The 24,259-nt window shown below is 38.3% G+C and overlaps 1 protein-coding gene across 2 annotated transcripts; it reads right to left on the bottom strand.

Annotated features, from left to right (window-relative positions):
* Positions 1 to 4,158: 4,158 nt before the first annotated feature.
* On the bottom strand, positions 4,159 to 23,907 carry LRRC72 (leucine rich repeat containing 72). Of its 2 annotated transcripts, XM_074892139.1 has the most exons (9): positions 23,756 to 23,907; positions 21,947 to 22,020; positions 18,474 to 18,543; positions 15,556 to 15,637; positions 13,965 to 14,078; positions 9,583 to 9,672; positions 7,421 to 7,585; positions 6,157 to 6,184; positions 4,159 to 4,569 (listed from the first exon to the last, which is right to left on the bottom strand). In XM_074892139.1, the coding sequence occupies exons 1-9, from the start codon at positions 23,783 to 23,785 to the stop codon at positions 4,404 to 4,406; spliced, it is 819 nt and encodes a 272-aa protein (XP_074748240.1). In that variant the 5' UTR covers positions 23,786 to 23,907; the 3' UTR covers positions 4,159 to 4,403. The 2 variants fall into 2 exon arrangements, with proteins under 2 accessions (XP_074748240.1, XP_074748248.1); XM_074892147.1 differs by lacking the exon at positions 13,965 to 14,078.
* Positions 23,908 to 24,259: the final 352 nt, after the last annotated feature.

Below are 24,259 nucleotides of genomic sequence, written 5' to 3' on the forward strand. Positions count from 1 at the left end.
GAAAATAGCTTCCCTTAACTATGCTGTTTTCACTCAGATTTATGACTGTGTCTCTTGAAACGAATGGGAATGCCACAACCAAAAATATCCTTTGCTGCATAAGGATGGCAAAAGTTGAGATTCTCTAATTGTTGGATGAGTAACATGTTTTTGAACATGGCAATATCCTTCAACTTAGAGGAATAAGGACCAGCCTCAAAACAGAGGAAAAAGGAAATGCTATTAATTTTTTACTATTTAATATATTGAAAGTTTTTGTTTTAATATTCTGGAAACTCTAAGAGTGAGGATACATAAATGCACCTGTGCAGGGAATGTACCTGTGTTTTAATTTCAAGGATTAGTAAATTGTGAGGAATAAAGGGAAGTTTTTTAAAAGAAGGGAGCTGTGTGGCAGTTCTGTCTACTGCATCTGTTAATGCCTGTTGGGACATATGGTGCCATTCTTATTTGTCCTGCATGGGCCTCCTCTAGCTGGGCTGTGCAAGTTTAATTTCATGACAACTTGCATGCAAGAGGTGCATGCCTGGAGCTTCGGTATGGAGTCCTGATGTGGTTCACCGTCCACTCTTGGATCTGGGAATGTGGAAGTACTGCTGGTTCCCTGTTCTACACGTAGCATTTGGGGCTCACGGGGATGTGTTGCTCTTTCTCTGAAAAGTTTCTCTGAAAATCATTTAGGGCAAATGATTCAGGAATTTTAGAAGTGGGGTAAAATCCACAGCACAAATCCTGCTCTCATTCTGCCAGCCAACGCTTTTTCTTGGTAAAGAAGAAAAGCCCAAGCAATAGGAGAAAGTATGAACATTGGAAATGGGTGTGAAGTGTGGGATCGTGGACACAGATTGCATTTGTTCTCATTCTAACTTGAAAAGGCAGAGGCTGCCACACTTCCCTCTCTTTGCCAAGAGTCTTGGAGGAGAGGAATTGGAACCCAAGTTTGGGTCCTGGTGTGCACCAGCGCTCCAGAGCTACCTCTTGCCCTCCTCAGCTTGAGCTGGTGACAGCTCTCCTGTTGTAAGATCATGGTTGATGGGTCCTCCATAAACCTGGGGTAACGACTAGCTCTTGCATAATCATGAACTGGAGAAAACATCTTGTGACATGTAACAAGTAACTTAAAGTAGAATGAAAATTCATACGCAATTTACTGATTCCTTAAGCAAGGTTTTAAGTGACAAGACAGCTGTGGAGTGCAAGGCCAACAGACACACTCTGTCACCTTCAAGGGGGTGTGATTCAAAAGGCTTTTCTGCCCTCCACTAGGAAAGACGGAATTCTCATTTCTTCTCCAGCTGTTTTGCTAGATACTGGAAGACAGCAGCAGTGAATCTGTCTAGCCTGCTTCATCGCAGTTCTTCCTCCCCAGTTCACTTTTAGGCTAAGTGGTTTTTAATATCAACTATCTCTTCACCCTGGGAAATCTGAATTAATATATAAGCTGAAAATATCTGAGCATATCTTCTAGTGAACTAAACGTTGCATGTTCAAATCACAGTAGATTTTTGCTGCAGGTAGATTTTCAGGGTTTTTCTTCATCTAAAGGGAATTCTCAGCAAAACTTGAAATTATCATTGTAATTTGAGTATTTCTTCATATATAAATAGCTAACATTATTGCTTTTCCACTTACGGCTCTAAAACAGACTCAAACCTTTTGACAAAGCTCAAATGGATGATTGTATGGAAAGCATTGCCTTTTAAGTAAGGTGGGCATGTTGGCAGTCAGTGATTCTACTGACCTGTGGCTTGTTGGACAGCACCCAGCATCTACAAGCCACAAAGGTGAACAGGTAGCAAACATTATAATGAAGAGCTTCTGGATGCCATGGCAGTTTATTTTGTTTAATCTATATATTCCTGGGACACTTGTGTGCAACAGTGGGAGGGCCAAAAAATCTAAGAGGTTTTGATGGACTTTTCACCATCAAAGGTTATATATGTATAAATTAACTCATTGTCTTCTCTGAGCCCATCTATATGCTCAAAAAGATTACAAGAACTCATGTTAAAATTCTTTCACAGTTACTCCTGTAAAATGTATATTTTCTTTTCACAATCTATATTCTTTGGGGAAAATGTTAAATTAGTTGTTAAAAAAGATTCTGTAATAACATTCTTTATGTTGAAACATTGCATTGCAGCATTCTCTGAGCAGAAAACTGCTCTTTAACTTTGCTTTAATTTTTCTTTAGTCAAAAGAAGACAGGTGCAGAAAAATATTCGAGGCCAAAAATACCGTGCCTTTACTTTGATCCAAAAATTTAAAATCAATGAAATTTACTCTGAAATGACATGCTTACTACCTTAGTCTAGCTCCAAGTGGGATAGAGTCTGCTTTCAGAGAAAATCTCTTAAATTCAGCCTTTTCCATGTCTATTATGGCATGTAAAATCTACAGATTCTGGGATTGTGAAATTGCTGCTATGAAATGATTACATCATAGACATATGTCCATAAGCATAGTCAGCTCTCAGAGTTCAAAAGACACAAGACAAACTCGGGATTACACTTCCTAAATCCTAATGGACAGTTTCTTAGAGAGGACCTCTTTAAGAAAACCTGTTAGCCAAAGCTTAGTTTGGTCTAGCTTCTCTGTAGACTAATTCAATTTGAGAAATTATACATTCTTGAAACCTAATCAAAACCAAGGTGTTGATCTACCTTTTAAACCACAAAGATGAGGCTAATTTAAGGGCGTTTACAAAATGCGTGGAACTTTAAACAAGAAAAATAGGGAAGTTGAAATTAAAAAGAAAGGAATCTAACATCAAAATATCAAAAAGGTGAAAGGAATTATGAGAGTTAACAAAGATAAACTCCTGTGTCTGGGATGGAGTAATCCCAAGCAGCAGTACAGAGTGGGATCTGCCTGGGTCTGCCGAAAAGGACCTGGGGGTCCTGGGGGGGCAGCCAGCTCACCTGGAGCCAGCAGTATGATCTGGCAGCACTGAAGGCAAATGGTGCCTTGTGTCGGTGAAGATGAAAGTATGGTACAGCCAGCAGATGCAAGGTGTAATTACGCCACTTCACTTGGCAGGTGCTAGACCACATCTGGAACACTGTCCTGTTTTGGTCAACTCAGTTCAAGGGAGACATCAAAAAATAGAGGTCCAGCGAGGGAGCCACCATGATCAGGGGGTTGGAGGAATTTGGTTTGTTCAGCCCAGAGAACAGGAGACTCTGGGAGATCTAATCACAGTCTTACAATACCTAGAGGTAGTTATAGAGGAGATGGGGGATGCACAGTGACGTACAATAGCCAACAGGCCCAAGCTGTTGCAGGTGAAATTCCATCTGAATATAAGAAAGATGCTCTGGAGTGCAATTAAACACTGAACCAGATTGCCAAGTGGCGGTACCTCCCTCATCATTGGAAATACTTGACTTGCCCTGACAGAGCAGTGGATAACCTACTCTCAGACCTGCTTTCAGCAGGAAGGTTGGACTAGATAAGCTCCAGAGATTCCTGTCAACCTAGACTGTCCTGTGAGTCTGTGCTGACTTATGAGAGGAAGGAGGAACTCGGAAGACAAGCCACAGGCTGAAGAAGGATTTGGATACATCAGACAGCATTGACTTTAAGCCTTTGGCAGAACGGAGGGAGAAAGACATGAGGAAATGTATTATTTTCCATCTATATGCACATCTCCCACTAGCTTCCTTAGTGGTAACAGGCTTTGGAAGCTGAAAGTGTCAGGTGTAGTGCGACAGCATTGTGTGACCCATGTGGTTATAAGAGTGTGTTAAAACCAGTCAGCAGTCTCAGGGCAGCACATTGTGCATGGCAAGTCCTGTCTCTCCAGAAGGACCAGTAAACAGAGGCCTGCATCCGGGGATAATATCAGCATGCTTAAGGGCTCATGGTTCCACTGTATTGAGGCTGAATGTGTATCCTCATAAAACTAAGAGTTTTCAGTGCATTCATGCCGCACACAAATTGGCAAATTGAAACTTTAATCCCTCTCAGAAGTGAGAAAAGCTTAATGGTTGCTTTCTCGTATCTTTATTTTGACAAAGACAAATTACTGCTAGTGAACACAGTAAATCTAATTCTTAGGTAGAAACTATAAGGAATGAAATTATTTATCCTTAGCTTCTTAAAAATTAACTTGCAGTTTAGCTTTAATAATTTCTGATAACAAAAGTATGGTAAGAATTGCATTTCAGGTAACTTTTATTGTAACATTGCCACTATTTATCATCTGTTTTCTTAATTTTTTCACTCTTCATATTACATATCTGATGATAAAAGGAATGTTACACTAATACTTTTTTTTCTGGAAGTTCATTTAATTAGATGCATGTTTTAATGTTCTTGTTTTATAGAGATACTAACTTACTTAGGGGTCTTATCTCCACACTAGAGAGAGGAATAATTCTTTTCCTTAAGGAAGAAAGCACTCATCTAAATTGGACTGTCAGCTTCTCACGGGGTTCTTCTGCCTTGTTTCCAAGCCGTCTTTCTTGACAAGTGGCTACTTTGTTCCAGTCAACAGAGGAAAATTCCATTAAAGATCTTGTCATTGCCCGCAGTAAAACGGCATCTTCGGGGTTCTCAAATGGTACTCTGCAAAAAGAACAAAGAAAATATGTATTAGCTGAATGTTTCCAAGCTACTTTGGAGATAATTTACTGCACACACTCTGTGTAAAAGGTGAAGTTAGAAGTCAAGATGACACTAACAGTGAGGATTTGAAAATTTTAAATTTTTGAAAGGTTTCCTTCTCTTACCAAATTTAAGAAAGAAAAACAAAATGAGAAAAGGTCAGAATCACAGGATTCTAAGGAAAAAAGTCATGCTATAAAGTATTTAAAATACATTTATAGTAGACTTCAAAATGCTATTTTGTTTTCACCGCTTTCTTTTCCATAAAAATTATAATTGTTGTATACTTCTAATGCTCTGATTCAATGGAAATCATAAAACAAATTTTATGATTTCATAGTGATATGATGTCTATTAATGCAAATGCACATTTATTTCACCATGGATCTTCTAACTAGCCACGCTGCAAATACCCTTTCTCCAAGCTCTGAACCCAGAACACTGTGAGCTTGTGTTGTTTATGTATCCTGCCACAGCTGCAGTCTGGGAGAGAAAAGTGGCAGATGTACAACACCAGTGCAGAACTGATGGGGGCTTCATGTTAAACAAAACCCTTTTAACTCAGATGCAATATTAAGACCTGATCTTATAAGAACTTATTTCTTAAAGATGTATCTGCAGTAATATAATAACACCTAATATAAACCATGGGAATGTTTCCACCGAGTACAACATACTTTGTCATGAAATGGTACCTTGCAAAGCCTAAGCATCTACATAAACAGGATGAAGAGGAAGCTGTACATCCATTCTATCAATGAGGACAGCTAACTCTGCTGAAAGCAGGTAAGAATTAATTTTTAAACGTTATTAGCTCCATTGTGAAGAGCTGTAGTCAAAGTGAATAGCTATATAAAACCAAATTGTTTAAAGATATCATCATATGTAGGCTTTTATTATTTCCTTTAACAAATTTTTCAAATATTTTCATGTGTAAAGCTAGAAAGTAAAAACAAGCCCGATATCTGAAGTTTGTAAATTTACTCTTATAAAGGTAGCATCTAAAATGTCATTGCATTAAAATGCAACCCCTTTATACTGGCTCAATCCAGACACAAAACAGAGATACGTTTTACATTTATTTCTATGATTTTGAAATCAAACAGAATAAAAGTAACATCAAGTACAACCTAAAAAAGTTTCATTCTACAAGTCATAATATTTTCCAGAGAGTATGTCTTTTTGAACAGCCAGTCAGAAGAAAGTTTTCTAGGCCATAATATAGAACAGCTATACTGATGCTCTAATACTTAAAGCATGCTTTTTCTAGTGATCAGTATTTGATCTTATAAATAAATAGCATTTTTATATACCCATTTCCAAATGTGGAATACCTTTCAATATTAAATTTCAGACAGCAGTGGAGAAGTTGTCTCATCAGAGTAGTATAGAGTTGCAACTATGTTAAACACAAAGTCCAGAAATTTTTTCAAAAGCTCATTTTTACTGGACATTTTCTCTCTTTTGGGTATTTTTTACGCACAAGAATAAGAAATCAAGTAAATGCTTCAGAGATGCAAAAGAAAAAAAATCAAAATAATTACTCACTTATTTGTGTGATTTCCAAATTCACATCCTATAACAAAAAGTTAAAATTAAGACATTAATGGCTGTGCAGCATTTTGATTAGCTGAGGATTACCACCCTGATCTTAAATTACTTGTTCAAATGAACTGAAAACTGGCAGATGTTTTGAAATGTTCAGGATCATCTTTTGTTAAATTACTGTGGAAACAAGTATCTGTATGGGGTTTTTTTTAAAGTTAATACAGTTCTTGTATTTTATTTCCCATAGACATACATTTCCATGAATTCTTTTTTCTTCCACAGAAAGATGATGCCACTGTCTATATATGTGAATGATTGCATGGTAGAGATAAAGACAATTGTATGCCTACTTTAGTAATTATCAGCAAAACAAATGAATTATTAAATATGATTAAACTATCCTTTTTTTCCAAACCTTTTCAAAATTATTGTTAAATACACTGCTTTCAGGTCTACTATTGTGATATATACATTAAAAAAAAAATTGCAGGTATTTTATTACTGTTCCAAACTTCATCTACATTACTGTTTAAAATGCTACCATTTCAGTCATCTATGCACAATATTTTTTTTCTTATCTTTAAAACATAAAAAAAAAAAAAGCAGATGTGGGATTTCAAGGTTTGTTCTGGATTATCACACGGTACAAGTCACAAGGCTCCAGGTGGTATTCACCTGCTTTCTTGTGCCAGGATCATGCCATCTTCCAGATCTGAATGTTTTAAGAACTCTAAAAATTACTTTATATGCTATTATAAGACATCATTAAAATATTTTCAACTTGGAAAGCATAAAAAGAAATCTGCTTACAAAACTAGGTAAGATATGTAAAATTTAAAACACTATTTAGAAAAGATCCTTTCTTCAAGAGGTTGCTTTATAAAAGCACTAGAGGGCATCAAAACTCTATGATGCTGATCACTGACTGAGACAGCCTAGAAGTATACCGAGATGTTTTTAATTAAATAAAACTAAAACTAAACAGTCACAAGACTTATTGAAAAAAAATGAAATTGTGTTTGTTCAGCTATCTTTATAGACAATTCTGTAACTACAGGGAGTGACTAGAACTTATTTGCCACTCTTAGTAGAAGGATTCATTTGTTGCCTGTTGCTGCTACTACTTACTTTATGAAGCAATTTGGTTGGGTTTCTGATGCATTTATACTTTATTACTAAAACAAAAAACTTCTTATCAGATGAGCAAACTTTTTCTAATCAAAGCACCTAAAAATATATGCTTTTCTTTACACTATTAAAATACCTGAGGGTATCATCAGTCTTCTGGCTGGTTGAGTGCATCTGCTAGATCCCACTGCAGTCCCCAAGGGTGTATTTACTCTCTTTCCAAAAGCTACTGACTGCACAACACAAGACCTTTCGTGGTTATAAAGATGAAGCGCTGACTCCCTTTCTCTTTGTGTAACTGCTGTTAGAAGGAATATAAAAATTTTACTTTTTCTACCAACTTAAAAGGCTGGTATTATCTATCTGCATGCAGAAGGTGATTCACTTTTTTTGCACCAAGTTTTGTAACAACAGTGGTGTAAATCTGCATAATTTCACAATGATTCAAAATGGGAACATGGAGTGTTACTTCTAAGGCTTTAGGGTAAAGTCCTGTCCGATAAAATAAAGTCTTTTCTTTTAGGTGCAGTAGGATCAGAAGTTTTAAACCAATAAACTAGAAAGCAAGACTTTTCATACCACTTAAATGAGATTTACTGTACAAGTCGGTAAAGATTTGGAAGTTTCTCCTTGAAAAGCAAAAGCAAGTCCTGGTTCAAGGCCAGTTCAATTCCCACTGCTCAATTATAGAGAAAACTGTAGGAGTGCAATCAAAAGAAAAGCCTCAAATTTTCCTGTTTTGCACTTTAATTCAAAAATAACTTTAAATTTTAAAGAGTTTGAGACGATTAACTTAAGGGTTGTTAACTTCAGTGATATGAACTGCATACTAATCTAGTACTTCAGCTATGGAACAGAAGGTTTAGAGGTTCTAAACCTGAAGGTTTAGAACAAGTAACTCTGGCAGAAGCATTCTGAGTTCAGGGAAGGTTTTAAGTCTTGGTGTCTAGGGGACCAATTAGGAAGGAACTGCAGTAGTCATGCCTGGAGGTAGCAGAAATGTGAGCACGTCTTATGTAAAAGAGACACCCAGGACTATGCTGTGGTAATGTTCCACAGATGGTGAAGAAGCTTTGTAATGTTAGAGAAATAATTCACTAAATAGAATGTCCAGGGTACAGCTTGATACAAATCAATGCCTCAAGTCTTAATCCAGGACTGTATTTAGAAGATTAAGTCCTGGAAGTTTTACGGAAGTGTTTCTAGAGCTGTAAATGCAACACATATTTTCCAGCACATTAAGCTTCAGTCTTTGCTCCCTGGTCAAAAATGATCATTAGTCAAAGAGTCTGACAGATGTGTTAAGCACACGTGTAACCCAAGACCAAATATTCAAGCGACTGGAGGTACCAGTGCAAAATCAATGTGCAACCAATGGCTGTGTGGTCAGATCCAGCAGCTCCTCATCAACCCCTGACACATGCTGTGGCCCATCCACCAGCTTTCCTTCATGACAGAGCTACAGTCTGCCAGCACCTGCAGATGTCCTGGGGCTGCCTGGCTCAAGTCCTGCAGCTGATTCTCCTAGAGACTGGGAGCAGGTTTTCATGATGACATTGTTTTTTCTTGCTACATTTTATAGGGCAGAGCTGGCGTAGGAATCAACACCTTTCTCAGTGCTCTGAAGTAATTTTCAGCCCTCCTGCCAATCACATAGTTCTCCAAACACCAGAGACAAAAATCTCCAAAACTGATTTTCTGGGTCCACTGTGGCATGTTTATAGATTCACCAATTTATCATCTGGCTGTTCTTAAGACAGTTTGGGGGCTTTTTTTGTGTGTAGAATTTATAGCAGACAAGCTGTGAAAGACCTCTTGATGATTTATGAAGATTTATACTTGAAAGCTTGGTCAGCATGTACCTCATCAAGAAATGTGCATATACATCTTTAAACTGTGCAGAAACATGTAGATAGCTGAGGATATATTATCCATACCTAAGTAAACACACTCACTGATGTGAATACACCAGTTTGAATGCACAAATGTAGGTACATGTTTCTAAGCACATGCTTTTATCTGTCTTACCCAAAAATATACAAACCAAGATACAAGATAAACATATACAATTTAAAAAGACAGAAATCAAACGCATTTGGCAAAGTAAACTGTTTATGCCCTGCAAACTCTATTTGCTTGACAAATCTTGCAGAAAATGGCTATCTGTTCCTTAGATGTTTTGCTATGTCAACAAATGCATGTAAAAGAACAGGCAAGATTAATTCACCTATTTTTCCATACTAATTAAAATCAAAAGCAACTGTCAATGCTTTGTGAGAAGAGAAAAGCAATCCTTACACTTCCTGTCAAGGAGCTGTACCGAAGGAAGGGAATATATCACATAAAGCCGGTAGTCTGGGTCTTGTGCCAGAGGGTTATGGAATAGGTCTGCAAAATGTATACAGAAAAAACAAACAGCATCACAAAAAACCAAACCCAGCAAAAGAAAAGCAACTAACATGGCAAGGCAGGAAAATTAAAGATCACTAGTAGCCAGATTTTGTGCAAAATATAATCAAATTCAAATTGTTCTTATGCTGGGTAAACAAAGCACAGTCTCTTTACACATGCAAAATTACTCAACCAAACATGGACTGCAAGAACTGGCTTATTGCAGAGTATGCAAAATACCACAGGCAAGAACTGAGTAAAGGTGCCATCATGCACTCCAAACCTTTGAAGTTTTTTTCTATTTTTTATGATATACAGACAAAACCACTAAGTGTTTCCCTTTGATTTTCTTATGTTGTTAGGTGATGCCTATTTTAAAGAATAGTGGGTTTTTAGGTGTGACAGCTTAAAGGTAAGACACAAAATTTGTAGGGAGAGAAAGTTATTAAAACCAAATGAGCTTTAGGACTCCTAAGGCTTCATCATAGCTGATATAAAGTTTTTATCCCATAGACACAATATGAAATGTCAATAAATACCCAGTCTTCTGATGTTTTGACAGATGATGAGTTTGAAGACTCAAGAAACTTAAAGAGTAAAATGTTTAAAATGGCCTAAGTTCCTGAGAACCTGGATCCCACTAACTTTCAGTGAGACTTGAGGTACTAAGTTCCAAAAGCCTATTAGCAACTTGATGAAAATCCTTACAATCAGGTTCACACCACGTGAATAACCGAGCCTTTGCAACACAGAGACAGGTATCAATCCTGTGATGCTGCTTTGCCAGAAGTGTAACATTTGCCTAGCTGACATGCCATATCAGTTTGTTTCATGAGAGTGATATCTGAAGTTGATTAAAACAGAAACTGGCTCATTCCCAGATCAGCTATCAAGCAAACAAGAGTTGTTGGGTGTGGTTTTTTTTCTAAATAAAAAACACAGTCATGTCATTTTTCTCCTTAGACAAGTGCTGTTCTTCTGAGACAGTAAAAATAATCAGGAGGCTGCTACCTTGAGATCAGAGCAGAAAAAAAAAAAATCTTAAATTAATAATTTTGACAACTTCTACCAAGGTCTACACTGGTCTGGTTTTCTCTTTTTGAGGAGAGGCTGTGGCTAATATTCACTCTAGGGTAAAAAATCCTGTTATATGTAATTTTAGCAGTTAGGGAGAGAAAGGTGGTATTGCAGAAGCAAATAAGAAACTAGAAGAAGAAAAAAGTCTGGAAATATTCCATGCACTTGTAAACTACAAGATGCCATTTCACGTTCTTCAGGATGACTGCCAAAGAGAGCTCAGTGCTTGATGCGATTTAGCAGTTATTTTGAGGGCGCAGTAAGGTTGGAATGGGCATTTGGTAACTCCTACACAGAAAGCACCTGTTCATGTATTCAGAGGAGAACTTAAAATACTTTAATTCTTTAACAAATTTTTTAAAATCACTGTACTTAGAAGTAGTGAGAGACCCACAAGGTGGCAGCAGCAGAAAGTTCCATTTTTACTGAACAAAGTACTATCTAGCTATTTTTTCTAGAAAGAGTTAATCAGAAAGAATATTAGGTATATATCTGATAAGTCTGTTCTTGAGTCAATACGTGATAGCATTCCAGAGAGAAAAATGTTTCAGAAAGATCTCTAAAAGTAGGTATGTTTAGTAGTGGAATGGAATGAACATTCAAGAGGGATTTTTCCAAGGCACAAACCGGGGTCAATACTAAGTACTTCTGACTCTGGATGCTACTAGGAGCACGTCCCTCCTCATCAACACTGATTTGTAGGTTTGTTTTAGAGTATATGAATTTTTCTACTGCTCATTCTTACAATAAATCCAACCATTGTACGGATCAAGATGGTCTTATTTTACAAAACATCTGGGATAAATTCTTGGCTCTGCTATCTACTTGCTTGTCAAGGTCATGCAATTTTACTTCTACGAATTAGGGATAATGCTTTCTTCCTCCACAGTTTTGTCTGTTTTCTCTATTTGGAGTGTAGGAAAACAGTGTGCCTATCCCACAAGGGGCAGAAAGGAACTACTGCGGTAGAAACATAGTGAAGAACAAAAAGAGTTTTCTGAGGTCTAGCAGCAAGATGTTATCAGCTGTGGATAATAAATCAGTTGAGGCAATTTATAGAGTACATAACAAAAATCTTGGATTCCAAAAGGGAGATGTGAGCACAAGGTGAGCTCATAAAGAAACTCTACATATCTCCCAAAAGGCTGCAGTTGTGAGCAACCCATCCAGTAAATCTTTAGAAGCTGAGTGTCTTCCCTAAATGCCTGATGAAGAATGGTGTTCTGCTACAAATCCAGTGCAGGGCAGTGGCTAAAAATCACAAGAGAGCCTTAAGGAAGAGAAATGCAACATTTTGGCAGTTGGATGCTACTTCTGAAGTGAACAATAAGAGTGTATTAGACTGCCCCATTTCAATAGTTCTAATGTCCCCAAGAGTTACAAAATAATAGCATGTTATTATGCATCCAGAAGCTCTGCTGAAGGCTAGCAAGTGTGGTTTTTTAATCAGATTGTCTGGCAATAAAAAAGATCTACCTCAGAACAGTGAGAACTTTCCCATTCCCAAAGCAGTTTTTATTTTACAAAGGTGAGCTATGGGTGCAGCCCTTTTCAAAGCTACACAGTGTAAATTCTGCACCCATTTCACATTTCTTAATATTGCAAGGAGGTGTATAAATGATACAGTAATATGATATGATTATATAGGATATGACTTTTAAAATGTATTTTGTTCATTTACTGCTGTAATTTATTTCAAAGATGACAGTACATTTTATTAAACCAATAGAGTCCTGTTAATTTGAGAACTCATTATTATGAAATCTCTTTGAAACAAACACATTGATGATTTTTTCACGACAGCAAAGGTCAAAAAGGAATAACTGTAAAGTTAGGTTATTAAGTTTCTTCCACTGATTAGTATTCACTCTCATACCTTTGAACTAAAGAACAATTTTTTTATCAGGGTAGATTGGTATATTCTCTATATATTGTTTGATAGCTCTCTTAAACACTTGTTTTTCTATGGTGGTGACCAGTCCAATATGCACCCAATTTTCGCTATGCCTCTGTGACTGCCATGCAGCACGTTAACTATCTGCTGTTTGTCTTTATTTCCCACAGATGGTTGCAACAAGTACAACAAACTCCCTGTGCTTGCTGAAGCTTCTTATTAATTTGTAGGGCTATAACATTAAATTCAGGTGACTGCACCATTCATACATAGGATGTCTGTCCAGACTTTGCCTAATCACTTCAAACAACTGCATTCTTAAATGGACTATTTTTTCAATCTTGCATATAATGACAAAGATTACAATAATTTGGCTGGCATGTTGTCTTCATAAACACTTGATTTGTTTTTTTAATTTTGGCCCAGTGTCAAGTTCAATTAAAAGTGTACTTTTCAACCCCTTTTTTCCTTTCCCGCAATCAGACATTCAGTTCTCTGAATGCATAAGGAGGTATGGCTTGATGACATTCACCTCCATTAACTGTGTCACTAAGATGCGAAACTTGTTTCCTGTTTTCTCAAAGTGGCATGACCTATGATGACATTCATTTAGGAACCATGGAAAAAGACAGCTTTCATTTTCACTTTCTAGTGAAATAGCAAATAATCCTACTTTCCCCAGAGGGTACTTCTTACATTGTAACTTAGTGGTGCCAACACTGTTTGTATAAATTAATTTCAAATTTCAGAGCCTATGCTACTTTCATTTCTAGCCAGTCTATCAGAAAGTATGCTACTTAGATACTGTTATACTTAACATCTAAAATATATTTATTCTTAGACTCTAGAAACCCCCCAGTCTGCCAAAGAGAGGCAGAAAATAAATTCTATGAAAAACAGAATTAATGAGGCAGGAATTAGGGTTCTATAACCTATCACTTACACTCTCACCAGCAGTAACACTCTTTTCTCAACTTCCTTCACCTCTATGATAATCCACTCTACTCCCATGTTCCCTTACACAAAGGCAGCAATAAACTGCTTTGACTGCATCCAAGCTATTCATTCAGGAGACTGGCTAGCCAGCAGCCAAAAAGTGTTAACTTCTGAACTCATTTGGCAGTTTTTTCTTAGTTGAGGTACTCTCTGTGGAATTTTCACGTCTCAGAGATCTCTTTCGTCTGTCAAATTTGGTTGAAATTGATAATTAGCTTCAAAAGCTATTGGCAAATGATGCAGAAACAGACAAGAAACATCCTGATAAGAAACTCTAAAAAACTACTGCTTGCTGCTCTGCAAAATAAAAATAAGGTATTACTTAGGGTCTGCAGGCTTATAATTCCTTTCAATTCCTTCACTGTTTTGCCAAGTGTTTTTAACTGGTTGTTGTGAAGCAACAGAATCTGTAACGCACATAAGTGTTTCAGAGCACCTGAAATAAAATAAAAAATAATTAATTATTCTCACCATACCTGACTGCCTTTATTAGAGAATTATTTTGCTGTGCTGCACACTGAATTTGATATTCTGGTTATCCACCTATGCCTGCCTTTTGGTAACACCTTGCATGAGATTAGTAAAAAAAAAAAAATTATCCAAGATTTCAATATTGCTTTCATCTTTCTAGTCAGATCCTTTTAACATATGCCTAACTTTTTTCATTCCAGTTCCTTCCATTTCTCCCCATCACCCTTGCCTCAACAAAATCAACATCAACTGCAACCTCTCTTCTTCCTCCCTTCCCTCCTCCTATATTCCAGTAAGCTTTGATTAATTCATCTTCACTTCCTTTTACCCTGAACTAATATTACCTTTGCCTCACCAATAACAGTATATCCCTAATACTACCTTTGCCTCACAATCAATAAATGGTGAATTCCTTAGAAAACAGTTCAATTTCAAATAATTATTTATGTATTAAAAAGTTATTACAAAATATTGTTGTGCCTGACCCAGACTATTTGTTCACATCCTCACGCCACATCAGGCTGACATCTCATTTTCCAGATTCTATACAGTATTTCTTCTCCACATTTCTCTATCAGTGATACTTGCTCTCCTGTTTACCCCTATTTTGTTATCTTCTGTGTTGCCTCTTGTGCTCATGTTTCTTTCTTCCAACCATTTATTTTTCTCAAAATCTCACAGAAACTAATCAAGATCAGTTCTCATCCCAACATATTATAGGGACAGAGAAAAGTAAAACATTAACATTTAAAATGTCTAAAATATACACAAATTTATTATGCTTTGACCTCTTCATTCACAAATTCACTAGTCTGGTTCACCCACCTTAATCTACAAGAGCAAGCAAAACTGAAAGAGAAGTGTAAGACAGATGCAATTTTACAATAAAACAGTTTTGCAGTAACTTTGCAAAATACTTCTGATTATAAATGTAACTATATAATGAAGAAACTGCAGAACCTTAGTGACTACCTTACAAGTGGGACAACTTAATGATTTATTACACTTTTCATTTTCATGTTAAGTCTGTCAGCACTGCTATCAGTTTTTCATCATAAAAACATTAATACTCTCCAAACGTACTTCTATCAGCTTACCAAGTACCTGGTCAGCAAGAGGACTACAAATCATCATGTAGAAAGAGCTTTCCATGTTCATTTTCAATATAAAATATGGTCATGTAAGATCAAAAATATTTCAAAATTGCCTGACATTAAAGTGAATGACATTTCATCTCTTAGACCAGGATAAATGTATCACCTTATTGCCACTCAAGTATGCTAGAACAATTTAATAATAATTAACATGTACTGTTATGCATACATAGGAGCTTTCAACCATTAAGTTACTTGCTGTCATCCACTTCTATAAATCTGAATGCCAAAACACAGAAAAGAAAATACAGGCCTCTACTTAACAATCTAAAAAGGGAAGACTGGTACCTGATATATCTGTCAGTTCATTATTGTTGAGGTAGAGTTCAGTCAAACAATAGTTTTTGATCAAGAAAGTTAAATCTTGGATCTGAAATTAAGAGTTAGGAAAGCTGTTATATGCCAGCCTAAAATTAACTTCGGAGAAGTATAAACACGGCCTCTTGAAAACTGTTTAACTATAGACACTTTATTTCTGTTTAGGACTCTTGGTTTAAGGATTCTCTTGACAGCTGAACCTTTATTAGAAACACTAATTACGCATCAAATACACGTAGTACAGCCTTACCTAATTTTTTGAACTACAAATGTAGTATTTGTATTTGGAAACAGATTTCATTGAATTACTGGTCTTCACATTTTTATTTACTTCTTTTCACGTTTGAAATATTTTTTATTGTGAGAACACTCTCGTAGGATGTAATAATTCTACGTTGATTTAAGAATATTCCTGAAATATATCCTTGGAATAAGACCAGCACCTAGTTTTAAAATTACTTCTTCAGCAGCAGGTCCAAAGAGCACATATTTGCTCTAAATTTCAAAAAATGACATTTAATCAAATTTACAGAATCAATCACAATTACAGAAAAAAAATGTATGTATGGGTATATTCTCAACAAAAAATTACCTTCAGTCCCTATGGAATCTCATCCCCTTGCTTGGAGAAGCTCAGTTCTAATATTGTCTTGACTTCAATGCAAGGTAAATATATGCAATGGGATACCAAGCTGACCATTATAACAGTTGAGAACTGGGAGTACAAATGGTGCCTAAGTATTTATCCTAGAGTTTAAATGCCAGATCAACAACCAGAATTTTATTCCTGACGCTACTTTGAGTTCTGTGATGCAACATCATTTGTTAGTGGGGGAATGATTTCAGTCCTTGAATTGTGCCATTGATTTTAAAACAAATGTGCTTTCTCTGTGCATTAACAGTATCTGAAAGTTGGAAGGAGAATGAGGCAGAGGTTTTTCCGTTCCTAAAGTTCTCTGAAATCCTCTGAGAAAAGATACGTTAAAGTTCAAAATAATACCATTCTCTGAGTCTTGCTTCACCTCAGAAAAACCTGGTTCATTGAAAACAGCAATGTTCTACAAAAAAAAATAATCCTATTCTTCATAATGATTATTGTATCTTGTGTACTGTAAAGCCCACACATACCTATCGTACATAGTGGTGTTTCTCTATCTTTGACAAGTTTGCGTTTTTTAGGATCATCTGAAATTTACTTTTTTGTGATAAAATTATTGTGATGCATTTTTAAGTAAAAAAAAATTATGTCAGGTCTTCTGGGTTCAGAAAAATATGCTCCCCCTATTAGAGCATTTAGCTGAGACTTCTCCTAAGGAAAGCCACCAAGTGGCTTCTCCACACAAGTTATATAGAAAATGACATTTCCAGACAAGTTACATAGAACAGCAGAAGAAAGCTCTTCATTACTGCTTAGGTAGGAAAGTGAGATCTGTGCAAAAATCAGATTTATCTTTTATGGTCAGCAAGATCAGTTCTGCTTAGTCATTAGGCCATTTCTTATTCTTTAGTGTTCTTTAGAAATACAAATGAAAGCCTTATTATACCTGTGATTTTAGTTCAACATTTTAATGTATCCATACTTTTGCTTTTTTTGGAAATGGCTGGATAACCACAGGTCTTTCAATTAAGTCGACATGTTATATAATTGATGTTAGCCTGGGGCAGCAGATATACATACACTCCGAAGTGACATGGAATGTAAATTTATTTTTTTCTGCTGCTCACAGAGCTACTTATTTACCTGAGCAAGCTGGTGTTTTAAGAACTTAAGACCACTGTGAAAGTCACGTAAACTACTGTACAATAAGATATGTAAAAGCAGATTAGAAATTCGTGGGGTTTATCACTTTTCTTGCTTTTTAATTACCATTGGTTAATGGTGAAGGTTTGGATTCAATTCAACCATTTAATAATGGTTGACTATGTATTTGGAGATTTCTACATCAGATAATTCTACTGTCAAGTAGATGATTTTGTTTAAGATGCAAGGTGCTTAGGCTTGGTTGGAAACTGTAGTGTCCGGAGATTTTGAGAAAGCATTGTCTTAAAACCCCTACAAGATATAATAAATACTATAATATAGATTTGCATAGATGGAGAAAGTGAGGCACGTGGTTTGTGTAACCGATTTAGGACCACACAGTGAACTGGAAACAAGAGAAATTAATGTGGCCCAATGTCATACTCTAATCACTCGCCTGGAAATTGGTCTTAAATTGAACAAGTTTAGGTGACACAATAACCTGCATAATGGCAGAAGACACCCCCTCAAGCCTAGCATTGCAGACCTACTTCCTGTGCACTGGGAGAAGCACATTTGAAAGAGTCGTATGTCACCCTTGCATGCATGAGGGCAAGAAGGAGTGTCACCTCAACCACCAGCCTGCCAGGAAATAAACTATGCATGTCTGCAAGGGCATAAAAAAAGAGCTATGCAATTCCTGCAGTCCACTCCTTTCCTGAAAAACTAGGAAGCCCAGAAGCTGTATAAGAAAACCTTACAGCCATGTCACTCCTCAGTCTGTTCCAAGAGCTGCTCGCTCCAGTGGGCTGGGTACACTTGCTATGAGCTATGTTGGAAACTTGCTATTCCAGACCTCAGGTATCAGTATGCTATCAGACAGTTTTGCCAATAACTTAGTTCTAAATACACTCAACCTTTCTTTTTATTGCTAAGGCATTAGCACAAAACCGCAGCTTCTTAAATACACAAAATTTATAAATGTAATATAAAACAAGATACTGTTTCTTCAAAACTCATATTTAATTCACTTAAATTTGCCTGGAAATTAAATTAGCTTAACAATTCTAAAATACTTTATGTTAGAAAAATTATGAAATAATAATCAGATTCATTGTTGTTGCTCTTTAAAGGAATACCTTATTACCTTATTGTTGTTAATCCACAAATACCTTAACCTATGAAACTGTGATAGACTTGGGATACTTCTTAGTCCTCTGGTGGAAGAAAAAAAAAAAGAGTAACAAATTGCTTAACTTTAATGGGGCTTAATTACTTTATAAATGGTGGAATTTTTTATAAATAACGGTATACAAGCAAAAAAAGCCTCTCTCCTATAGAAATCATAGCAGAGAAAGATGCAAAGAACCAGATGGCAGAGACAGTGTAAGCATTCTAGACACCTGAAAGCATAACAAAGCAGCAGGCGGTAAAGAAATGGGAACAAACTAAGTGATACATTATTTTTGTTTCCATAACAGCATTTATTTTCCCAGGGACTATGAGTTACATGTACTTTTCAGTTTGTAGAAATTCTGCTCAGAACATGGGAGACATTTGGCATCCTGGGGAACAAACCCAAAAGGAAAATTGCTTTGATGGTGCAGTGTGGATTGTTCAGCCATGGTGCCAGAGAAGCCAACAGAAGACATCAACACCAAGCACATCAATGTACATTTCTCACTATTTTTCATCTTAGTGTATATTGTGAATCTTTTGCCCTTTTTTCACCTCTCTTCTCTCCTGTCCTCATAAAAACTTAGTATTTACCCATATTCATTAACAGTCTTGTTTTAAATCAAACTGCACATCCACTGAGGCTGGAACTACCTCCTATGTGCTGGTAGGGTTTTTTTGTTTAATTGTGTATCTAACACTTTGAGCTTGCTAGTGTACCATAAATAACAAATTACCTACTAACCAGAGAACATTAGTGAACTGCTGAGTAATTTTCACTAATTGATTCTCCTTATTTTTCATTGCTTTAAATAAATGTTCTTGATTTCCACTAGAATAATTATAGATTACCTTTACAGGAGAAATTTTTATTGATATAATAAAACTTTCCTCATGGATTTTACCATGTTGCAAGATTAGGGACAGTGTTTCAGAAGGAACTAACAGGATTGATAAAAATTAACCTCACATCATCATCCTGAAATAATCTGCTTGTTTTCCAACTGTCAAATCTAACCTCTAGTTTCCCATGTGGGTTTTTTTTCAACAAACCCTCCAGATACAAAGGGGGAATGGACACCTTTTCTGATCTTTCATTTGAAAAAAGAAAATCTGCCAAGAGCAAACCCTACAAAGTTGAGGTGCTGTACTTTTATTCTCCTGTATTTCTGAAAATCAGATTATCCCACGCTGCTACTTTGTTAAACTTTTATCTGGCTTCCTCAAATAATCCACAAAAATGAACCCTGCAAATACGTGTTTATGTGTCTACTGTCACAAGTAACCAGAAAATACATTACTGCAAGTAGTAAACACAAGCAGATGAGTGTTGACAGGATGTACAGAGCTCTTACACAGCTACCATCTAATTCTTCTGTATAATTCTACTCGTACACCCTTGATCTATTTCTCAGGTAGCAAAGCCAAAATTTCCCTCATATTCTTTGTCACTGCCATTCAATACTTAATTTACAGGTTTACATTTTAATTGGCTTTACTCCCCCTCTAGTAACAGCCTCATCTTGACTATCTCCAAGCCTTGAACTGTTGAGTTGTTTTTTTTCTGGTATTAAGGCATTTAATTTGCCCCAGGTAGAGCTTAATTCCTCTAACATTTTAAAAGAGCCTGTCCCTTTCTGTATGCCTTCCAGACTTTGCACGTCTCTTACAAACTGATCCTTTTTGGCCTGCAGCACTCTTTTCCGACCTACTGCTAAGTTAATCAGTTTTCCTAGGATGACAGCTTTCAGTGTCCAAAAGTACATTTTTCCATGTCCCTTTAATAGTAGTGGTTTAAAAATATAAACTCATTCCCCCTTATTTGATTGACTTTAATTATTATTTTTTCATTTACTTATTTCAGCCAGCAGAAAATGATGTCAAACCAACAGTTAAGGAGGCATGATCTGATACTGACACTGGCTGAGGTTCAAGGTTTATATAAATTGGTATAGAATAAAAGGAATTCACTTCTCTCCAATCATCAAAGAAGCCAGCTTGCAACGTCTTTCTCAAAATGGTTTCACAGAAGACAGATCGCTTCTATATCTGCCATCTGAACATTTCTTTTTATTCCATACCAAAAAAGATTTCAAAGTCAGTGAGGGCACACATTTAATATTGTGCCTATCAAGACTGTATACACAGGCTTAATTCTTTCACACATACACATAAATAATTTTCTTGTATTGTTTAGATAATATATGCATCTTGTAATTTTCTCATTAAATAAGCTTCTCACATATTTTATGTACGTTTTCTTCTTTCTAAAATAAATATTTTAATAATTTTAACAGTAACTATATGTTTTAAATTTCTTTTCACAAAGCATCAAATACTTTCTTGGTGTAAATCAGGAGATGTGCTGAGGAATTTAAAGACACTAGTGGGCACATTTAGATTTTCAAGATCACCTGATTTCCACTAAAATCAGGCTAGACAACACTGAAATCCCTTAACACCTTTTTTTTTGGTATTCATAGGACCTAGAGACCTTGAAAACCTTGTCCCTGAATTATTAAACTACATTAGTTCTTTATATACGTACCAACCGTACAAACAGTAGATGCAGTTGTGAGGCTGCAGACAGGTATGCAATACTTGGAATTAAGCCCTGGCCAGAAATTCAAAGTATGCTTTCCAAAAACTTTGAAGTATGCCCTGTCACGTACCCATCTTTCTATGGTAGCCTCTCAGCATGTTCATCCTACAACATACACCTCTATCAACCTAGATCACCCACAGGCTCATGAAAGCTTTGCCTTCCTTCACTTAGCATGGCTTCTTCTCATCTGCCCTACATCTTACGCTGTTTCATAAAGCTCTTAGAGATCAGTTCTCTGATCAGTACTGCCAGCCCCAAACAAGTGCTCTTGTACTTGTACTCACTTCATGTTGCCCTGCCCTCCCCTCAGTTCTTAACAGTAGAGATGCAGGTAATTTCAAAGGTCCTACCAATGAGTTTTACTGTTGCAATAACAGATTTCTTCAGGGAGGTCAGAAATTTGGCAGTTCTTAGACTGGGCAGGTCCTGTGTTTTTTCATTTGCCTTCTTGATACTCTTTCCACCCAGCCTTACAAGCCAGTTAGAACAGGCAGAAATCAGCCCATTAAGTCTCACTCCTCTGCTCCCTGTGGTAGAAGTTCATGCACAACTCTGTGAACTTACAGACCCTCGAGCAATTCTGGGTTGCTGGAGAAGGATTGTGTATCTAGGGCTGAGGCAGTTAACTGTGAGCATAGCTCTGCTGTGTATGTGTCAGTGTATCTTCACCGTTTCTTCCTTCACAACATGTACAGACTAGGTATAAACATAATTTACTGATATTTCACATATAAATGATGTTCAGAGAGTATCTGATACAGAAAGCACTATGAAAGATTACCCTTTACTGTGTGCTCTACTTTTAGTAAAAGCCAAACGGAGAAACGTATTTTACTTACTGTCCAGCCAGATACAGTACTGAGACATCCACATTCCTCTTAAAGCCACAGATCTTCAGCTGTTTTTCTACTGCCTGACAGTATACAGTACATTTGTCAGCATAATATACTGCATAATTATAGATTCATTACATTATAACATGTGCATAAATTAATATGCACACCAAAATTAATATATGCATCACAGCACTTCGCAAACTATAACATAGTCTAAGAGAGAGAAAGAGATATTAAATGAGCAGTCTCTATTTTAAATTGATAAAAATACTCCAACAATTATGTTACACCAATTTTCGTTTCCTGTGGAGAATCACAGTTCATTGACATGAAGTGAAAAAGTAATATATGTTGACTGGAGAATAGGCTTCTCAGTCAGGTCACCCAAACCAGTACAGGTGATCAGCAAGAAAACTGATTACCTTGCAATACAGTTGCAACTTTATTTTATGCAACTTTATGCAGATAACATTTTAAAATTATGCATCCAGAAAACTCTGCTTGTACATTTAATGTTGAAAAATGTAGACACAATTTTGATTGTCAGAGTATATTACCAATGTGATCTGCAAAAGCAATGAATCCTAGTTAACTTTATAAGGATTATGGATCTCAGTTACTAGGGGTTGATAAAAAGTAAAATGTCTATCAGGAAAAAATGGTTTTACTACAGGAGTTATTTTGCCCAACATCATTAAGATCACTATTGCCTGAAACACAAAGTTGATGTAACGTTACAAATACAAAATGGCTTGGAAGCACCGATGGGCATGTCTAGTGCGGCCTGTATTGGCTGCACAATCACTCCAGCGTGTTTTGGGCGTATTGAATGTATAGGAAGTAACGGCAGGTGCACTTGCCAATGTGCTGGACCTGTAGCACCTTCTGAACAGAGGAAACGAGGAGCTGGCGGGACTCGCCATGCCCACTAGCTGCTTATGCCACACAGCTGATGTTGGGACAGCGGCCATTTGCCCTGGAGCTCGGTATGGCCGGCTGCCTGACTGCAGCTGTCACTTAGGGGCAAAACCTGGGACAAATGGCCGTTATTTTTCTTTCTACACAGCCAAAATCTGCAGATGGAAGGAGAAGTGCTATCTGGCAAAGAGCAGCTGTGCGACAACCCCAAGCGTGTTGACCTCTGTCCCCGGGGCTGCAGAAGGCGCAGGGCTGCCAGACCTACCACGGGGGAGTGCACCCCTACTTCAGAGAACAGAAATCCCAGAGACCACGTTCGACAGACAAGAAGCCTGTGCCCCAAGATCTGTACTTCTCAAACTCCATTATTTGAGCTCTTATCCTCTCCCCGCCCCGGGAGCCCCCTTCCCAGTCAGCCCCGGCGCTCTCCCGCAGCACCCCAAGGTCCCGCAGCCGCTCCCCCAGGGCTCAGGTGTGCGGCTTCCCCCGGCCGAACCCTTCCCAGGAAGGGCGGGCTGTGGCGCAGGGGTCGCGCCGCCGGCTGCCGCCCCGGGGCGGGCGAGGGGTGCGGGGGCCGGGCCGCGCTGCCAGGGCGGGCGGGGGAGGTTGGCTCCTGCCGCCGCCGCCGCGGGAGAACCGGCGCACGCCTTCCTCTGGTATGCGGCCCCGAGCCTCCCCGCGGCCCCGCGGACCTGCAGAGCGAGGGGGCGAGGCCGGCGCCGCCCGCCCGTGGGGCCGGGCCGGGGGCGCTGCGGGGGCGGGCGGGCGGGCTGCGAGGGGCCGCGCCGGGGGCGGCCGCCGGGCGGGAGGCGGGGGAGCAGCGCCGGCCCTGGCGGCGCGCCGGGGCGGGGCGGGCCGGGGCGGGGTGAGGGGAGAGGGCGCCGCTCAGCTCACCTGCCCACCGGCGCGGGCGGCCGCCGCCATTTTAGAGTCCCGTTCCCTAGGCAGCCGCGGAGCTGGAGTGCGAGCTGCGGGGGTGGCAGAGGGCGGGCTGGGCAGGCCTCCCTCAGGAACGGTGGCACCACTTGCGACACCAACATGGGAGCCTGGGCAGCTGCTGGGCAGCCCGGGCGTTAATCAAGACAGGGCGTCGTGTCGTGTCGTGTCGTGTCGTGTCGTGTCGTGTCGTGTCGTGTCGTGTCGTGTCGTGGGAAGGAGGCCGACGGCGAGCGAGGGGCGCGTCCCCGGAGAGCGCGGGCAGCCGGGGCTCGGGGGGGCCCGGGGGTCCCTGCGGGAGACCCCGGGGCGGCGACGGCCGAGGGAGATGGGGAGAGACCCGCTTGACCTCTGGGAAGTCTCTTGGGTTGTATTTGCTCACAATCCTGAAAAAGTGTGCGCTTTTTTTTTAAAATAAAAACCTACATTCCTGTGTGGGTTTGGGGTTTTGGATTTTTTTTT

Source organism: Strix uralensis, chromosome 1 (assembly GCF_047716275.1).
Source record: "Strix uralensis isolate ZFMK-TIS-50842 chromosome 1, bStrUra1, whole genome shotgun sequence".
NCBI lineage: Eukaryota > Metazoa > Chordata > Aves > Strigiformes > Strigidae > Strix > Strix uralensis.